This window comes from Pseudorca crassidens, chromosome 3 (genome assembly GCF_039906515.1).
Source record: "Pseudorca crassidens isolate mPseCra1 chromosome 3, mPseCra1.hap1, whole genome shotgun sequence".
NCBI lineage: Eukaryota > Metazoa > Chordata > Mammalia > Artiodactyla > Delphinidae > Pseudorca > Pseudorca crassidens.
The window spans coordinates 172,002,640-172,015,302 of record NC_090298.1 but is presented as its reverse complement, the minus strand read 5'-3'; the positions used below and the strand labels follow the sequence as shown (position 1 = coordinate 172,015,302).

General features: G+C 60.4%; 1 protein-coding gene across 3 annotated transcripts in view; it reads left to right on the top strand.

The window, feature by feature from the left end:
- Window positions 1-12,663, top strand: part of ARID3A (AT-rich interaction domain 3A) — a 36,296-nt gene that overhangs the window by 19,838 nt on the left and 3,795 nt on the right. For all 3 annotated transcript variants that reach the window (XM_067734541.1, XM_067734543.1, XM_067734540.1), the window contains exons 4-8: window positions 4,451-4,523; window positions 7,821-8,004; window positions 8,370-8,617; window positions 10,955-11,236; window positions 12,412-12,510. In XM_067734541.1, coding sequence (XP_067590642.1) covers window positions 4,451-4,523; window positions 7,821-8,004; window positions 8,370-8,617; window positions 10,955-11,236; window positions 12,412-12,510 — 886 coding nt within the window. The remainder of the gene's footprint in view (window positions 1-4,450; window positions 4,524-7,820; window positions 8,005-8,369; window positions 8,618-10,954; window positions 11,237-12,411; window positions 12,511-12,663) is intronic.

Genomic DNA, 12,663 nt, shown 5'->3' with positions numbered 1-12,663 from the left:
CTCTGCGGGGGGGTGGGTGGCGGGGCCCCTCCGGGGACCCCCTCCTCTCCCCACCAGCCTCCCCCTCCCGCCTGGGCTGGGCCCAGAGCGAGGCAGGCGGCCTTTTGTGCTCATCATCCTCCCGACGCGGTCGAGGGCCCACTGAGAAATCCATGTGTGGCATGAGGCGGGGTGGCGCCTTTGCTGCAAAGGAAACTGAGGCAGAGGCCGGGGTCAGAGGGCGAGGAGGGGCTGGCAGGGGAAGGAGGGAGCCTTGCGGAGATCCGGGGAAGTGCATTCCAGAGGAGGGAGCAGCAGGTGCAAAGGCCCTGAGGTGAGGGCCTGTGGCTTTTGCTCAGAAAGCATGCCAAGGCCCAAGGGGGCCGAGCAGAGGGAGGTGAGGGCAAGGAGGTGACAGGCCAGTAGTGACCGCAGGGGAAGTGGGATCCTCGATGGGGGCAATGGGAAGCCATGGGAGACTGTAAGGCGGGGGAGAGTCTCTCCCGGGCTGCCCGGGAAGGCCCCTCTGGCTGCTCAGCAGGGGTGGGGGCTTGGCTCTGCTTGGTCTGTGCCTCAGTTTCCCGTCTGTGAAGTGGGTGGTGCCGGGGAGGGGAAGATGGACACGCGGGCAGTCCAGCCTTGGTAACTAGCGGATGGATGCCCTCCGTCACTGGGTAGGGGCCCAGCCACAGCAGAGACCGGCGGAGGGGCCTGTCCCGGTGACCCCGCCCAGCAGGTGGAAAACGGGAAGGGAGGTGTGTGCTTGGGAGCCTCTGTGGGAGCCCCCAGCCCGGGCCCGCACGTCCACACCCACATCCTCGGGGTTCTGTACCGCCTTCACAGATGTGGCTTGGGGAGGACAGGCTGTGAACCCAGCAGGGCAGACTCCCAAGTGCCCCCAAGACCCTTGTCTGCCCGACGCCAGGACGCAGGTGGCCCGAAGTGTGGGTTGTGCACGGACACATCTCGGGTTTGGGAAAGGATAGGGGTTCCCACCCCCACGTTGCTCGGAGAAATCAAGGTCCACCTAACGAGCATTTATGAAGCAGCTGCTGGGCGCCCAATTCTAGATCCTGGCGACCAAGCAGACAAAATCCCAAACACCCTACCGGGGCAGGTGGACAGGAGACCATACCAGTGTGTCAACCCATGCGGCTTGGTGGTGCGGGGGAATGGGGTACATAGGAGAGTCGCCTGTAATCGGTGCATGTGCTCCAAGTGAGAGCACAGGCACGCGGGGCTTCTCTCCAGGGCGACGTGGGAACAGAGACCTGGGCGACAACGGGGAAGCCCGCGGGGACAGAGCTAGGACAGAGCCAGGACGGCATTCCAGGAGAGGAGCTGCCAGGTCAAAGGCCTGGAGGGGGGACCGCGGCCCCTGGCGGGTTTGAGAAGCAGTGGGAAGGCTGGTGAGAGGTCAGCTGGGAGTGGCCCTGGCAGGTCTTCTGGGACCCGTGGCTGCAGAGAGGCGGGGTGTCCTCAGAACTGGCGGGAGGCGGAGGTGGCCCCGTGATCAGAGCGCCCAGTGGCCCCGGGGAAATCAGGCTCCGGGGAGGGGAGACTGGGGCAGTTTATCTGGGGCCTCAGCCCAAGGCGGGGGTGTTTCCTGAGGTTTTGCCCAACCTCCAGCCTGGGTTTGCAGCTCGGGGTATGACAGTGCCTCCTGGTCCGTCCAGAAAGGGTCAGGGTTTCAGCCAGAGGGCCCAGGTGGGCCCGAGGCCTGGGTGTGGCTCAGGATCTGTTGTGGCCCAGCTGTGTGGCTTGAGAGCCTTGTGAGGACAGGCAGACGGGCCCAGGGGCTCACGAGGGGAGCCTGGACACCACCACGGGGGGCCTGGACACCGCCCCCAGCTCCCCCATCCCTGAGGCCTGGTGGGCAGCCCTAGCTGGCTGGCCAGGGCAGGACACACCCTGCAGGGGTGCGGAACTTGGGCCCAGAGCCCCATATAGCTGGGGCGGCCTTTACTGCCCGTCTTTGTTGTTGGCTGCCCACAGCAACAGCCATTAATTCTTCCTTCTCTGTCGGCAGCCTGCCCACCCCCTTTATGGCCTCGCTGGCCGCGCCACGGCAGCCCGCCCACCGTTTGGCCTGGGAGTTAACGGCCCCCCACCAAGCCAGCCCACCTCTGCCCAGCAGCTGTTCTCTGCCCTGAGCCTCAGTTTCCCCACCTGGAATATGGGGGTCCTGATGGTTCCAGGAGCTCAGGGTGAAGCTATTGTGTTTATCACCCACTGTCTCTGAAAGATGGGGAAACTGAGGCAGGAGGGGCACTGTGATCTCTTGTGGGAGCTGGGCCCAGGAAGGGCTTCATGCCGGGTGGACCCCCCTCCACCAGGGTCGGGATCTCAAGAGAGGAGATGTCGCCCCTCGTCAGGAAGGGCTTGAGGTTCGGTGGTCCCCGGTGAGCTTCCTGGAGCGGCCATAACAAATGACCACAGACTGGGCAGCTTAGAACAACAGGGATTTACTCTCAGTTCTGGAGGACTGACGTCTGGGGCCAGGGGATGGCTGGGCGTTACTCAGGCTCCAGGGGACGGTCCTTCTTGCCTCTTCCAGCTTCTGGGGGCTCCAGGCGTCACCCCAATCTCTGCCTCTATTTCCCCATGTGTCTCTACGTCTCTCCTCCTCTCATAAGGACACCAGTCACCCTACTGTGGGACCTCGTCGTAACTAATGTCATCTGCAGAGACCCTATTTCCAGATCAGGTCCCATCCTGAGGTTCCGGGTAGATGGGAACTTGAGGGCAATTCCCCACAAGTCTCTCTGATCTTCTGTGCCCAGCCTGGCCCACGTTGCGGCCGAGAAAATCAGGGTTCACTCAACGAGCATCTATTAAGCAGCTGCTGTGTGCTCAGCCCCATTTTAGACTTTGAAAACAGAACAGACAAAATCCCCGACGTTCCAGCCGGGCAGACAGACAGGAGACTGGACCAGGCTGTGAATCGTGGGGATCTGATGAAGGGGCCGAGGGGCGCACACAGTGCTGGGGGCTGTGCGGGCAGGGGGAATGAGGATGGGGCAGGGGCAGTGGAGGCGGCCCAGGCGGGTGCACGCCCACGGGAAGGTCCACCTGCAGGCCCCACACCCCTCAGGCAGGAGGAAAAACGGGGCCTCCCTGGCCACCATAAATCAGTGCAGGAATGCAGCTGGCCAGCCGGCCTCTGGCAGGGTGGAGACAAAGGCCCAGCCTCGACCACCCAGGTCTGGGCTCCTGGCAGCCGCCACCGCCCCCCGCCCCGGCCTGTACCCTGCGTGCCCCACTATCTCTCCATTACACAGATGGGGAAAGTGAGGCCCAGAGAGGGGCGAGGTGGCCGAGGGGTAGCCAACCCGAGGACCCTGCCTCCCCAGGCCCGGGGATGTCCCATAGCGCAGGAGCTGGGCACCAGTGTGTTCTTGGGCCCTGATGACCGATTGTCTCAGCCGGGGCTAATTGGTGGTTTCAAGGCCCCACACAGTCCCGCTTGCTCTGTGTCCAGGTGGCCATGGGGACTGCATTCCCCAAAGCTTAATTTGAAGCCTGCTATCTGCACTGCCCCCCTTGGCAAATCCCCCCCCCCCAACTTTGCTCTCTAATTATCTCTGCCGGCTTCCCCTGCCTGCCAGCACCTGGGAGCTGAGGCTGGGGACCCCCTGCCCCGCTGATAGCCCAGACCGAGGCCCTCTCCCCACGCCGGTGACTGGTGAACCCAGGCAGCGGGTGCGCAGGACAGAGCCTGGGCTGAGCGTCCCCGAGAGTCCTGACTCCAGGCTCAGGCCTGCCTCTGTCCTCAGCTACAAAATGGGCCACCTCTCAGGAGCACATGCGTGTGACTCAGTGGACCGTACCGGACGTCCACCATCCTCACGGTGGCGATGGTCTAGGTGGGATAAATTGTGCCCCCCAAAATGAACATGTTCAAGTCTGAGCTTCAGGTTCCTGTGAACGGGACATGAGTTGGGAATCAGGTCTTTGCATATGTGATTAGTCACGGGTGGAGATGAGGTAGCCCTAAAGCCAGTGAGTGATGCCCCATAAGAAGAGGGGGATTTGGACACACAGACACAGGGAGAAGCCACGTGAAGCCAGAGGCAGAGGCCGGGGTGATGCAGCCACAGGCCCAGGACACCTGGAGCCCCAGGAGCTGGAAGAGGCGGGAAGGATCCCCACCCCCCAGCCGCCCCCCGCCCCAGCCTCTGGAGGGAGCACAGCCCTGCCGCACCTTGATCTCAGACGGCTGGCCTCCAGGGCCAGGAGAGGATAGATCTCTGGTCAAGTCAAGTGTGCGGTCAGCTGTTACGGCCGCCCCCGGACAGGTGTCTCGGTCCTTGTTTGATAGTGGTGGGGGCAGGCCTCAGGAGATGTTTGGACTGTGGGGGGCCGGGGGTCTGGGGCCGGGACCCCTCGGTTGGCCCTCCGTGCCATGTGGACGTGGCACCCGCACCCAAGCTCTGGCACCAACTAATCCATCCCCTCCCTGCCGTCGCAGCTCTACGAACTGGACGGGGACCCCAAGAGGAAGGAGTTCCTGGATGACTTGTTCAGCTTCATGCAGAAGCGAGGTGAGGCCTGCCCGCCGGGAAGTCCCAGATATGAGCACGCAGGAGAGGGGGCCCTGCTGCCCACTGCCCGGGGCAGGTGTGTCAGCCAGGCTGTGAGTGAGTTCTCCGTGGCCGGAGGCATCCAAGAGATGCCTGAGGGGGGAGACACAGCCCTGCCATGGTGGCGGGGGAGGTCTGAGAGAAGAGGCACCATCCTGCCTTGGGTATCTGACAGGAGACACAGCCCAGCCTTCAGGGTCTGATGGGGGAGAGACAGCTGTGAGAGTCTGAGGGGTAAGTCCTTGGGTGCGGGGGGGCTCTCAGGGCCCCAACCCGGAACTGACAGTCCAGGCTTCCTCCCTTGCTGCTGAGACCCGGGCGCTGAGATCCTGGCTCCCCGGATCCCCCGCAGCGGGGCTGGCCTCTGTCTGGGGAGCAGGGTTGCGTTCCCAGGCAGGCGGGCGGACGCTGGGTGGCAGGACAGAAGCTCCCCACAGGCTAGAGTCTGGCCTTCCTGCCGCCACTGGTGGGAGGTTTGGGTCCCGGCCCCTCCCTGCTCCCACCTGGGGCCTCAGTTACCCCATCTGTAAGGTGGGCCACCAACACTCCCCGCCGTGTGGCAGTGCCCCAGATGTGCTGAGTGCCAGGTCCACAGTTATTATGCGCCAACAGTGTACCAGGCCCAAGCCACCTGTATCCCCCTACACCCTGGGGTCTGGGGTGAGGCGGATGCCAGACGCGGCCTTGAGAACAGGGAGACGACCAGGGACGGAGGCCAGGCCTGGGGAGCAGGGACTGGTCTGGGTGGGTGTCCAGGTGGGGAAACGGACGGCCCAGACGCTGGGGGGGGCTTCGGGGGCATTCAGGGTGAGCCAGGCCTAGGGAGGATGGGGGAGGAGGGTACCCAGAGGGTCCCCAGGGCCCTCCCTCAGCTCAGAGCTGCCAGCCAGCCAGGGGTCCCAGGAGCACCCACTGCATGTGGGGCTCATTTCCTTGATACCTCCTCCCCCCACACCCCCCCAGCAGGGTTATCACGACCCCCACTGTTCAGGGAAGGAAACTGAGGCCTGGAGAGGGGAGAGGGCCTCTGAGCCACAGAAGCAGGAAGGGGCGGGGCTGGGGCGGGGCTGCTGGGGGTGGGTGGGGCGGGCAGGGGAGCTGCATGCGCTATGACTGTTTCAGGGGCCAGCCAGGCGGCTTCTTTGTCCAGGGCCCCTGCCCGCCCCTCCCTGCCAGCAGCTTCTGTAAACACAGGCCCAACCAGGCCCAGGCCGGAAGGGAAGGAGATGAAAGGGGAGGGGGCTGCGGCCTCCACATTAACTCCTCCGGTGCCGGTGGAGGAATCCAGACCCAGCCAGGCCTGCTGCCCCCCCCCCCCGCCGCCCCCCACCCCCCATGTGGTCAGAGAGATCGACCCACCCTTTATCATCCCGTCCACACCTACCTGAGCCCCCCACTCCCCCTCCCCCCACCATGGGGCTCCAAGCTCCCAGGCCCAGAGCCCACCCATTTTGCCCCAGACTGGCCTCCCGGTGTCCTGGAGGCACGGAGGAAGTATGGTGAGCTGCCCCAGAGTGATGAGGCTGGGGTCCTCTGGGGCCCCCAGCTCCTGGCCACACAGGACTTCAAAGGTCTGTGTCCAGCCCTGTCTCCCTCACCAAGCCAGGTGCTCCTGGAGGACAGGAAGCAACAAACTCCTATGCAACCCTCAAAACCCAGCTCCAAGGCCCTCTCTTCCCTACCTTCCTCTTGAACCCTCCCCTCTATAACTGGGGTCGGGGGCTTTGGGGCTGAGAATCTGGATACCACGTCCTGCATCCCATGATAAAGTAGTCTTTCCCGCACATCACAAAGTAAAAGCCTCCAACTGGATATCTCTCTGAACTCTCTGGGGGCTGGACATGGAGGAGGGGTCCTGCCTGCACCCCACCTTCCTGCGGTTTCCTTGACAACCTCTCCGCCCTTCCTTATCGCCCCCCCACCCCCGCCCGCCTCCATCAGTGCCTCTCCGTGCTCTCCCAGCCCCACTCCTTCTATGAACATCCGTCGCCCGGCTGCCGGACCAGGGCGCAGGGTCCCAGGAGGAGCTTTGGCGTGGCTCCTTCTTTTTCCCAATGCAGAGCCTAAACCAGCGTCCTGGGTGGGCCAGGTGGGCGCTGTGGGCGCGTCTGTGGGGCTGGGTGTGCCGCTGGCGCCTGGCGTTGCTCCTCCCCCCTCCCTGGGCTGGAAAATGAAGCGGGTAGCGTGGGCTCTGAGGCCCGTCTTCCTCAACCCCTCCAGGAGGTCTTCATGCGCTGGGGAGTTTGCAACCCGGGAAGGGCCCGGCAGTGGCCAAGGTTGGCAGGAGGCGGTTCCGGGATGTCCAGCTTGTGGAGGGGGGACCAGGGAGCAGGGCATTGTCCAGGGTGGGGGCAGGGAGCAGGAACCCACCCTGGAGCTTCCCTTTGCCACCTCTGCAGGGGCGGCAAGCATGCCCCCAGGGCTGGGGTGGGGGCCTTCAACCTTCCCTGTTGTTTATTGAGCACCTGCTGTATGCCAGGCTGGGCACCGGGGGACCCCATGTGAGCAGGACAGCAGGTGGGGGCCACAGACAGTAAACCCGTACTTTCCCTGCCAGGGAGAGAGGTTTAAGTGGGGGCTTCTCCACCCTCAGCCATGATGGTGCCAGGCAGGCTAAGCTGAGACCTAAGGGCTCCCACGGCTGGGGCTTCTGGGTGACAGGGAGATGGCTGTGCAGGGGCTTGGAGCATCGGGGTGGGTGTAAGATGGGAGCAGGGCTGTCTGTAGGGAGGAGCCCCCTCCCGAGGCTGGGCCACCCCCCCCTCCCTCCCAGGTCTGGCCCACCTCCCCAGTGTCTAAGCTGCAAAGTGGATTAATCAAGCCCTCCCTCCCCCACTGCAAAGCCCCCAACACAGCAGAGTTGTTTTGGCAGCTGTCGTGTCTGTAGGAGGAATAACAAAGGCTGTGTTTCTCCTGCTGGGCCCCCAGGTTGGCCCTGCAGCTCCCCCGTCACCCACCCAGGTGAGAGCAGCATGAGGCCAGATCACTGATGGAGAGACTTGAGGCAGAGCTGCCTCCTCAGGGCTCTCGCAAGCAGGGGTCTCACCCGGGTGACCCTGCCCCCCCCCAGGGGACACTGGGACACTGGCATCCTCTCCTGGCATCCAGTGGGTGGGGCAGGGAGGCTGCTCCACCCCTCACAGCGTGCGGGACGGCCCCCAAGAGAGTGAGCCGCCCCAGGTCAGCTATGCCGAGGGGACCCGCGCTCACCGACGCGTCGGGCACCACCCCAGGTGACGGCACCCCCCCTCCCCGCAGGGACGCCCGTGAACCGCATCCCCATCATGGCCAAACAGGTGCTCGACCTGTTCATGCTGTACGTGCTGGTGACGGAGAAGGGCGGCCTGGTGGAGGTCATCAACAAGAAGCTGTGGCGGGAGATCACCAAGGGCCTCAACCTGCCCACGTCCATCACCAGTGCCGCCTTCACGCTGCGCACCCAGTGAGTGCCCGCCCGCAGCGTCCGGGCAGAAAGGACCCAAGGCAGGGAGGAGTGGGGGGGGGGGGCGGGGGGGGGCCAGACCACAGGGTGGAGGGTGGAATGTCCTGGCTCTGAGGCTATGCAAATTGAGTGTTGAAGGAATAGCAGGTAGTCGATGTGGGGACGGGATTGGGGACATGTCACAGGACAGGCATTGAGACAGAGGGAATAGCACAGGCAAGGACCACGGCTTGGAGGGCTGCCGGTTGCTTCCGGGCAGAGATGTGGGATGGGGATTGAGGAGCTGGTGCTGCAGCGGGGCTTGGCTTTATGCAGACCCCAGAGGCATCCCAGGTGCCATCCTGTCCCCTTGCCCCTGCCTGCAGGTACATGAAGTACCTGTACCCCTACGAGTGTGAGAAGCGTGGCCTCAGCAACCCCAATGAGCTCCAGGCCGCCATCGACAGCAACCGGAGGGAGGGCCGGCGCCAGAGCTTTGGGGGCTCCCTCTTCGCCTACTCACCGGGCGGGGCCCACAGCATGCTCTCCTCGCCCAAGCTCCCTGTGTCCTCCCTGGGCCTGGCCGCCAGCACCAACGGCAGCTCCATCACCCCAGCCCCCAAGATCAAGAAAGGTGAGGGCTGCATGGGGCCTGGGGCCTGATCTTGACTCAGCTTCAGCCTGGCGGTGTGTCCCAGGGAGGGGACTGCCTTTTCCCCTCCCTGGGTAACTGGGATGATAGACCCCAAAGTTGGTGTGTAAGAAGGCAGCCAACCTGCTTATGCTGTGCTCGTAGCAGACATTACTAATCAATTGCCATTTTTCCAGCCCCAGGCCCGTAGCAGGCAGACATCACTAATCAATTCATTTCCCCTGAACCTGTGCCCTCAGCAGACATCACGAACCGATAATTTTTTCCTCCAGTTCTATGCCAAGGCAGACATGGCAAATCAAGCCCAATTTTCCCATCCTATACCCGTGGCAGACATTACTGATTAATCACTGTTTTACTGTAGCCCAGTCCACTTGCCTGTGGCTGGTGTTTTTATTTAATTAATTAATTAATTTTTAATTTTTTTATTTTTAATTTATTTTTTGGCCACATAGCATGTGAGATTTTAGTTTGCTGACCAGGGATCAAACCTGGGCCCCCTGCATTGGAAGGCAGATTCTTAACCACTGTGCCACCAGGGAAGTCCAAGGCTGATGCTTTTCATCGCTGTCGTTCTCTCTAGTCCCTTGCACATGGCGGACATTACTAGTTGATCACTGTATTCTTTTCCCTTTGAGCTTTAGAATCCTCCTGAACACACTGTCCCACCAGACACCAAGGGTGTCGTGTGGGTCATCAAATGGACTTTTTTTTTTTTTTTTTTTGCGATACACGGGCCTCTCACTGTTGTGGCCTCTCCCGTTGCGGAGCACAGGCTCCGGATGCGCAGGCTCAGCGGCCATGGCTCACGGGCCCAGCCGCTCCGCGGCATGTGGGATCTTCCCGGACCGGGGTACAAACCCGTGTCCTCTGCGTCGGCAGGCGGACTCTCAACCACTGTGCCACCAGGGAAGCCCCAAATGGACTCTTTAACCACCCCTAAAGCTATTGCTAGGTGCCCCTGGGCAGCTCACTGCCCCTTTCTGAGCCCAGCTTTCCTTACACGTAAAGTGGGGGAAATTATGCCTTCTCTGTGGGGGTGTTGGGGAGCCTGCAGTGTGTAAAATGCCCAGCGTGCAACAGGCCTGAGATTGCAGGTAGCTGGCAGCCCCCCACCCCTAATCCCCATCCATGGCAGACATCACCAGCCGATCACAGTCCCCTCTTCCAGCAAGTCTCTGAATCCTCGCTAACACATGTGGCAGCCCAGCCTCAAGCAGGTCGGTGCACCTGTCCGAGGTTCCATTTCTCATTTGCCACATGAGCTGTGACTCCCTACTTTCCAAGCTTGGCCCGGGGATCTGAGGTGATCCTCACAGCGCCCTGAAAATTTGGGGCTGGTCAGATCTAAGGTGAATGGGGTCTCACCAGTGACAGCTCCCTCCGGCCTCTGTGAGCCTCAGTTTACCCCCCAGCCTTGGGGAGTTGCAGCGATACCCGTGAATGTCATTAGGCATCTGCTGCATGCGAGGTCCTGTGCTGGAGCTAGGGAGGACGGGGGCGGATAAGGGAGAGGTTCGGACCTAATGGAGCTACCGAGGGGGCCAGGAAAAGCTGGTTCTGATGGGTCCCAGGGGCTCTTTTCAGCTGAGCGGGAGGCAAGCAGAAAGGGCTGCAGAGACTCCAGAGCAGAGGGCCTGGCAACTGCAAAGTTTGGAGTGGGGACCCTCCTGGAGAGGCAGCCCCAGGCCACCAGGGATAGACACGGGAGGGAGAGTCAGAAGAGGAGACAGTGGGACCAGTGGGTGGGAACCACGGGGACGTTTGTTTCAACCACAGGACGGGAATGGTTAGGAGCTGGTTCTGGAGTTGGGCTGCATGCGTTTCATTTCAGCTCAGCCTCTCTCCAGGTCTGTGGCCTCAGGAAAATTATCCATCCTCTCTGAGCCTTGGTTTCCTCAGCGGTAAAGTGGAGAAAGGGGTGACTTGGTGGTTATGGGATTGTTGAGATGGTTCACGTTAAGTGCTTTAGACAAGACATGTGGTGAGCTCTTGTCATAACTAGTATTATATGTAATATGTGCTATTGTGGTCTCTCTATAACACTAATGCTAAATACTACTATGATACTGTCACTGTAACTAGTATTGTCTCCGTGACCTATATTACCATTATGCTGGTATCTGATGTCAGCCTGATACTAGAAAGGATCTTATAGCACTTGTGTGTATTCAAAAACCTGTACACTTCCCTGGAAAGGAAGTGAGCACCCCATCGGTGGAGGTATTCAAGGGGGTACATTCCTACCTTGGGTGGGAGGTGGGGACTGGGCCACCTCTGTTCCATTCTGGCCACCAACCCCTCTTCTCTCCTGTCCAGAGGAGGACTCGGCCATCCCCATCACGGTCCCCGGCCGCCTGCCAGTCTCCCTGGCAGGTCACCCCGTGGTGGCAGCCCAGGCAGTAGCGGCCCAGGCAGCCGTGGCGGCCCAGGCAGCCGCCCTGGAGCAGCTCCGGGAGAAGCTGGAGTCTGGGGAGCCTCCTGAGAAGAAGATGGCCCTGGTGGCAGAGGAACAGCAGCGGCTCATGCAGAGAGCGCTACAGCAGAACTTTCTGGCCATGACGGCCCAGCTGCCTATGAGCATCCGGATCAACAGCCAAGGTACCACCCTGGCGCTCAGACCCTCTGTGCTTCCTGCATGCGCACAAGGGCCCCGTAGCCACCACGTGTAAAGAGTGCTTATGGATCAGTAAGATAGAAAGGCAGACAAACCAGTAGAAGAAATGGGCAGCTCTGACTCGTAAACTCATAGGAAAAACCGTTCAACTCCATCTAGTTGGGGATCTGCAAGTTAACGAGGAGATACTGTTTTTCACCCGTCAGAGTTTGATAATATCAAACGTTGGTCAGGATGTGCGGAAAGGGGCCCCATTGGTCCTGCTGGTGGGAACGTAAATAGGTGACAACTTGGCAATCTCTTTTAAAAATAGAAAATGTGCTTGCCCCATGACTGGGTGATTCTGCTTGGCATCTAGAGCAGAACTAATGTAGGGAAACAAGGAAACACAGGTTTTCAAGGACGTTCACTGCAGTTATTTGCATGACGTCACTAGTGTGTCCATCAGTAGGGGAATTCTTGAATCAAGTCTGGAATACTTTGTGGTCATTAAAAAGAATAACATGGAGGGCTTCCCTGGTGGCGCAGTGGTTGAGAGTCCGCCTGCCGATGCAGGGGACATGGGTTCGTGCCCCGGTCCGGGAAGATCCCACATGCTGCCGAGCGGCTGGGCCCGTGAGCCATGGCCGTGGAGCCTGTGCTCCGCAACAGAAGAGGCCACAACAGTGAGAGGCCCGTGTACTGCAAAAAAAAAAAAAAAAAAAAAAAAAATAACATGGGGAATTCCCTGGCGGTCCAATGGTTAGGACTTTGCGCTCTCACTGCCGAGGGCCCAGGTCCAATCCCTGGTTGGGGAACTATGATCCCACAAGCCGTGTGGCACAGCCAAAAAAAAAAGAATGACATGATTTGGGTGTGGGGACACCACTTAAGACTTGTAATCATGCTGTACACCTGAAACTAACACACTGTAAATCAGCTATAGTCCAGTAAAAATTATTAAAAAAAAAGAAAAAATACTTCTAATCAAGAAAAAAGCAAATTTGAGACAAATACATCCTTATTCAATAAGTATTTATTGAGTACCTACTGTGTGCGCTGCTGAGAGATCCTGTCCAGCGCTTCGAGAAGCTTCACGTCTGGTGGGTGACCCACGTCACCCAGATCATTGCATAGGTGGGTTTATGATTACAAAGGGTGGTTTTTCTTCTTCCCGCAGGCTCTGAGAGCCGCCAGGACTCAGCTGCGAACCTGACCAACACCAATGGCAGCAACAGTATTAGCATGTCAGTAGAGATTAATGGAATCATGTACACAGGTAGGACCACCCAGCCCCCATGCCCACCTTGACCACATCTCTCCCTCCCGAGTCCTGGTTGCCCCCACCCCCACCCCCCGGGGGTGTGGCCTTCTTGAGCCCAGACCTCTTCCCTCATGAGACTCAAGCGAGATAGTCTGTGTCCTATACATA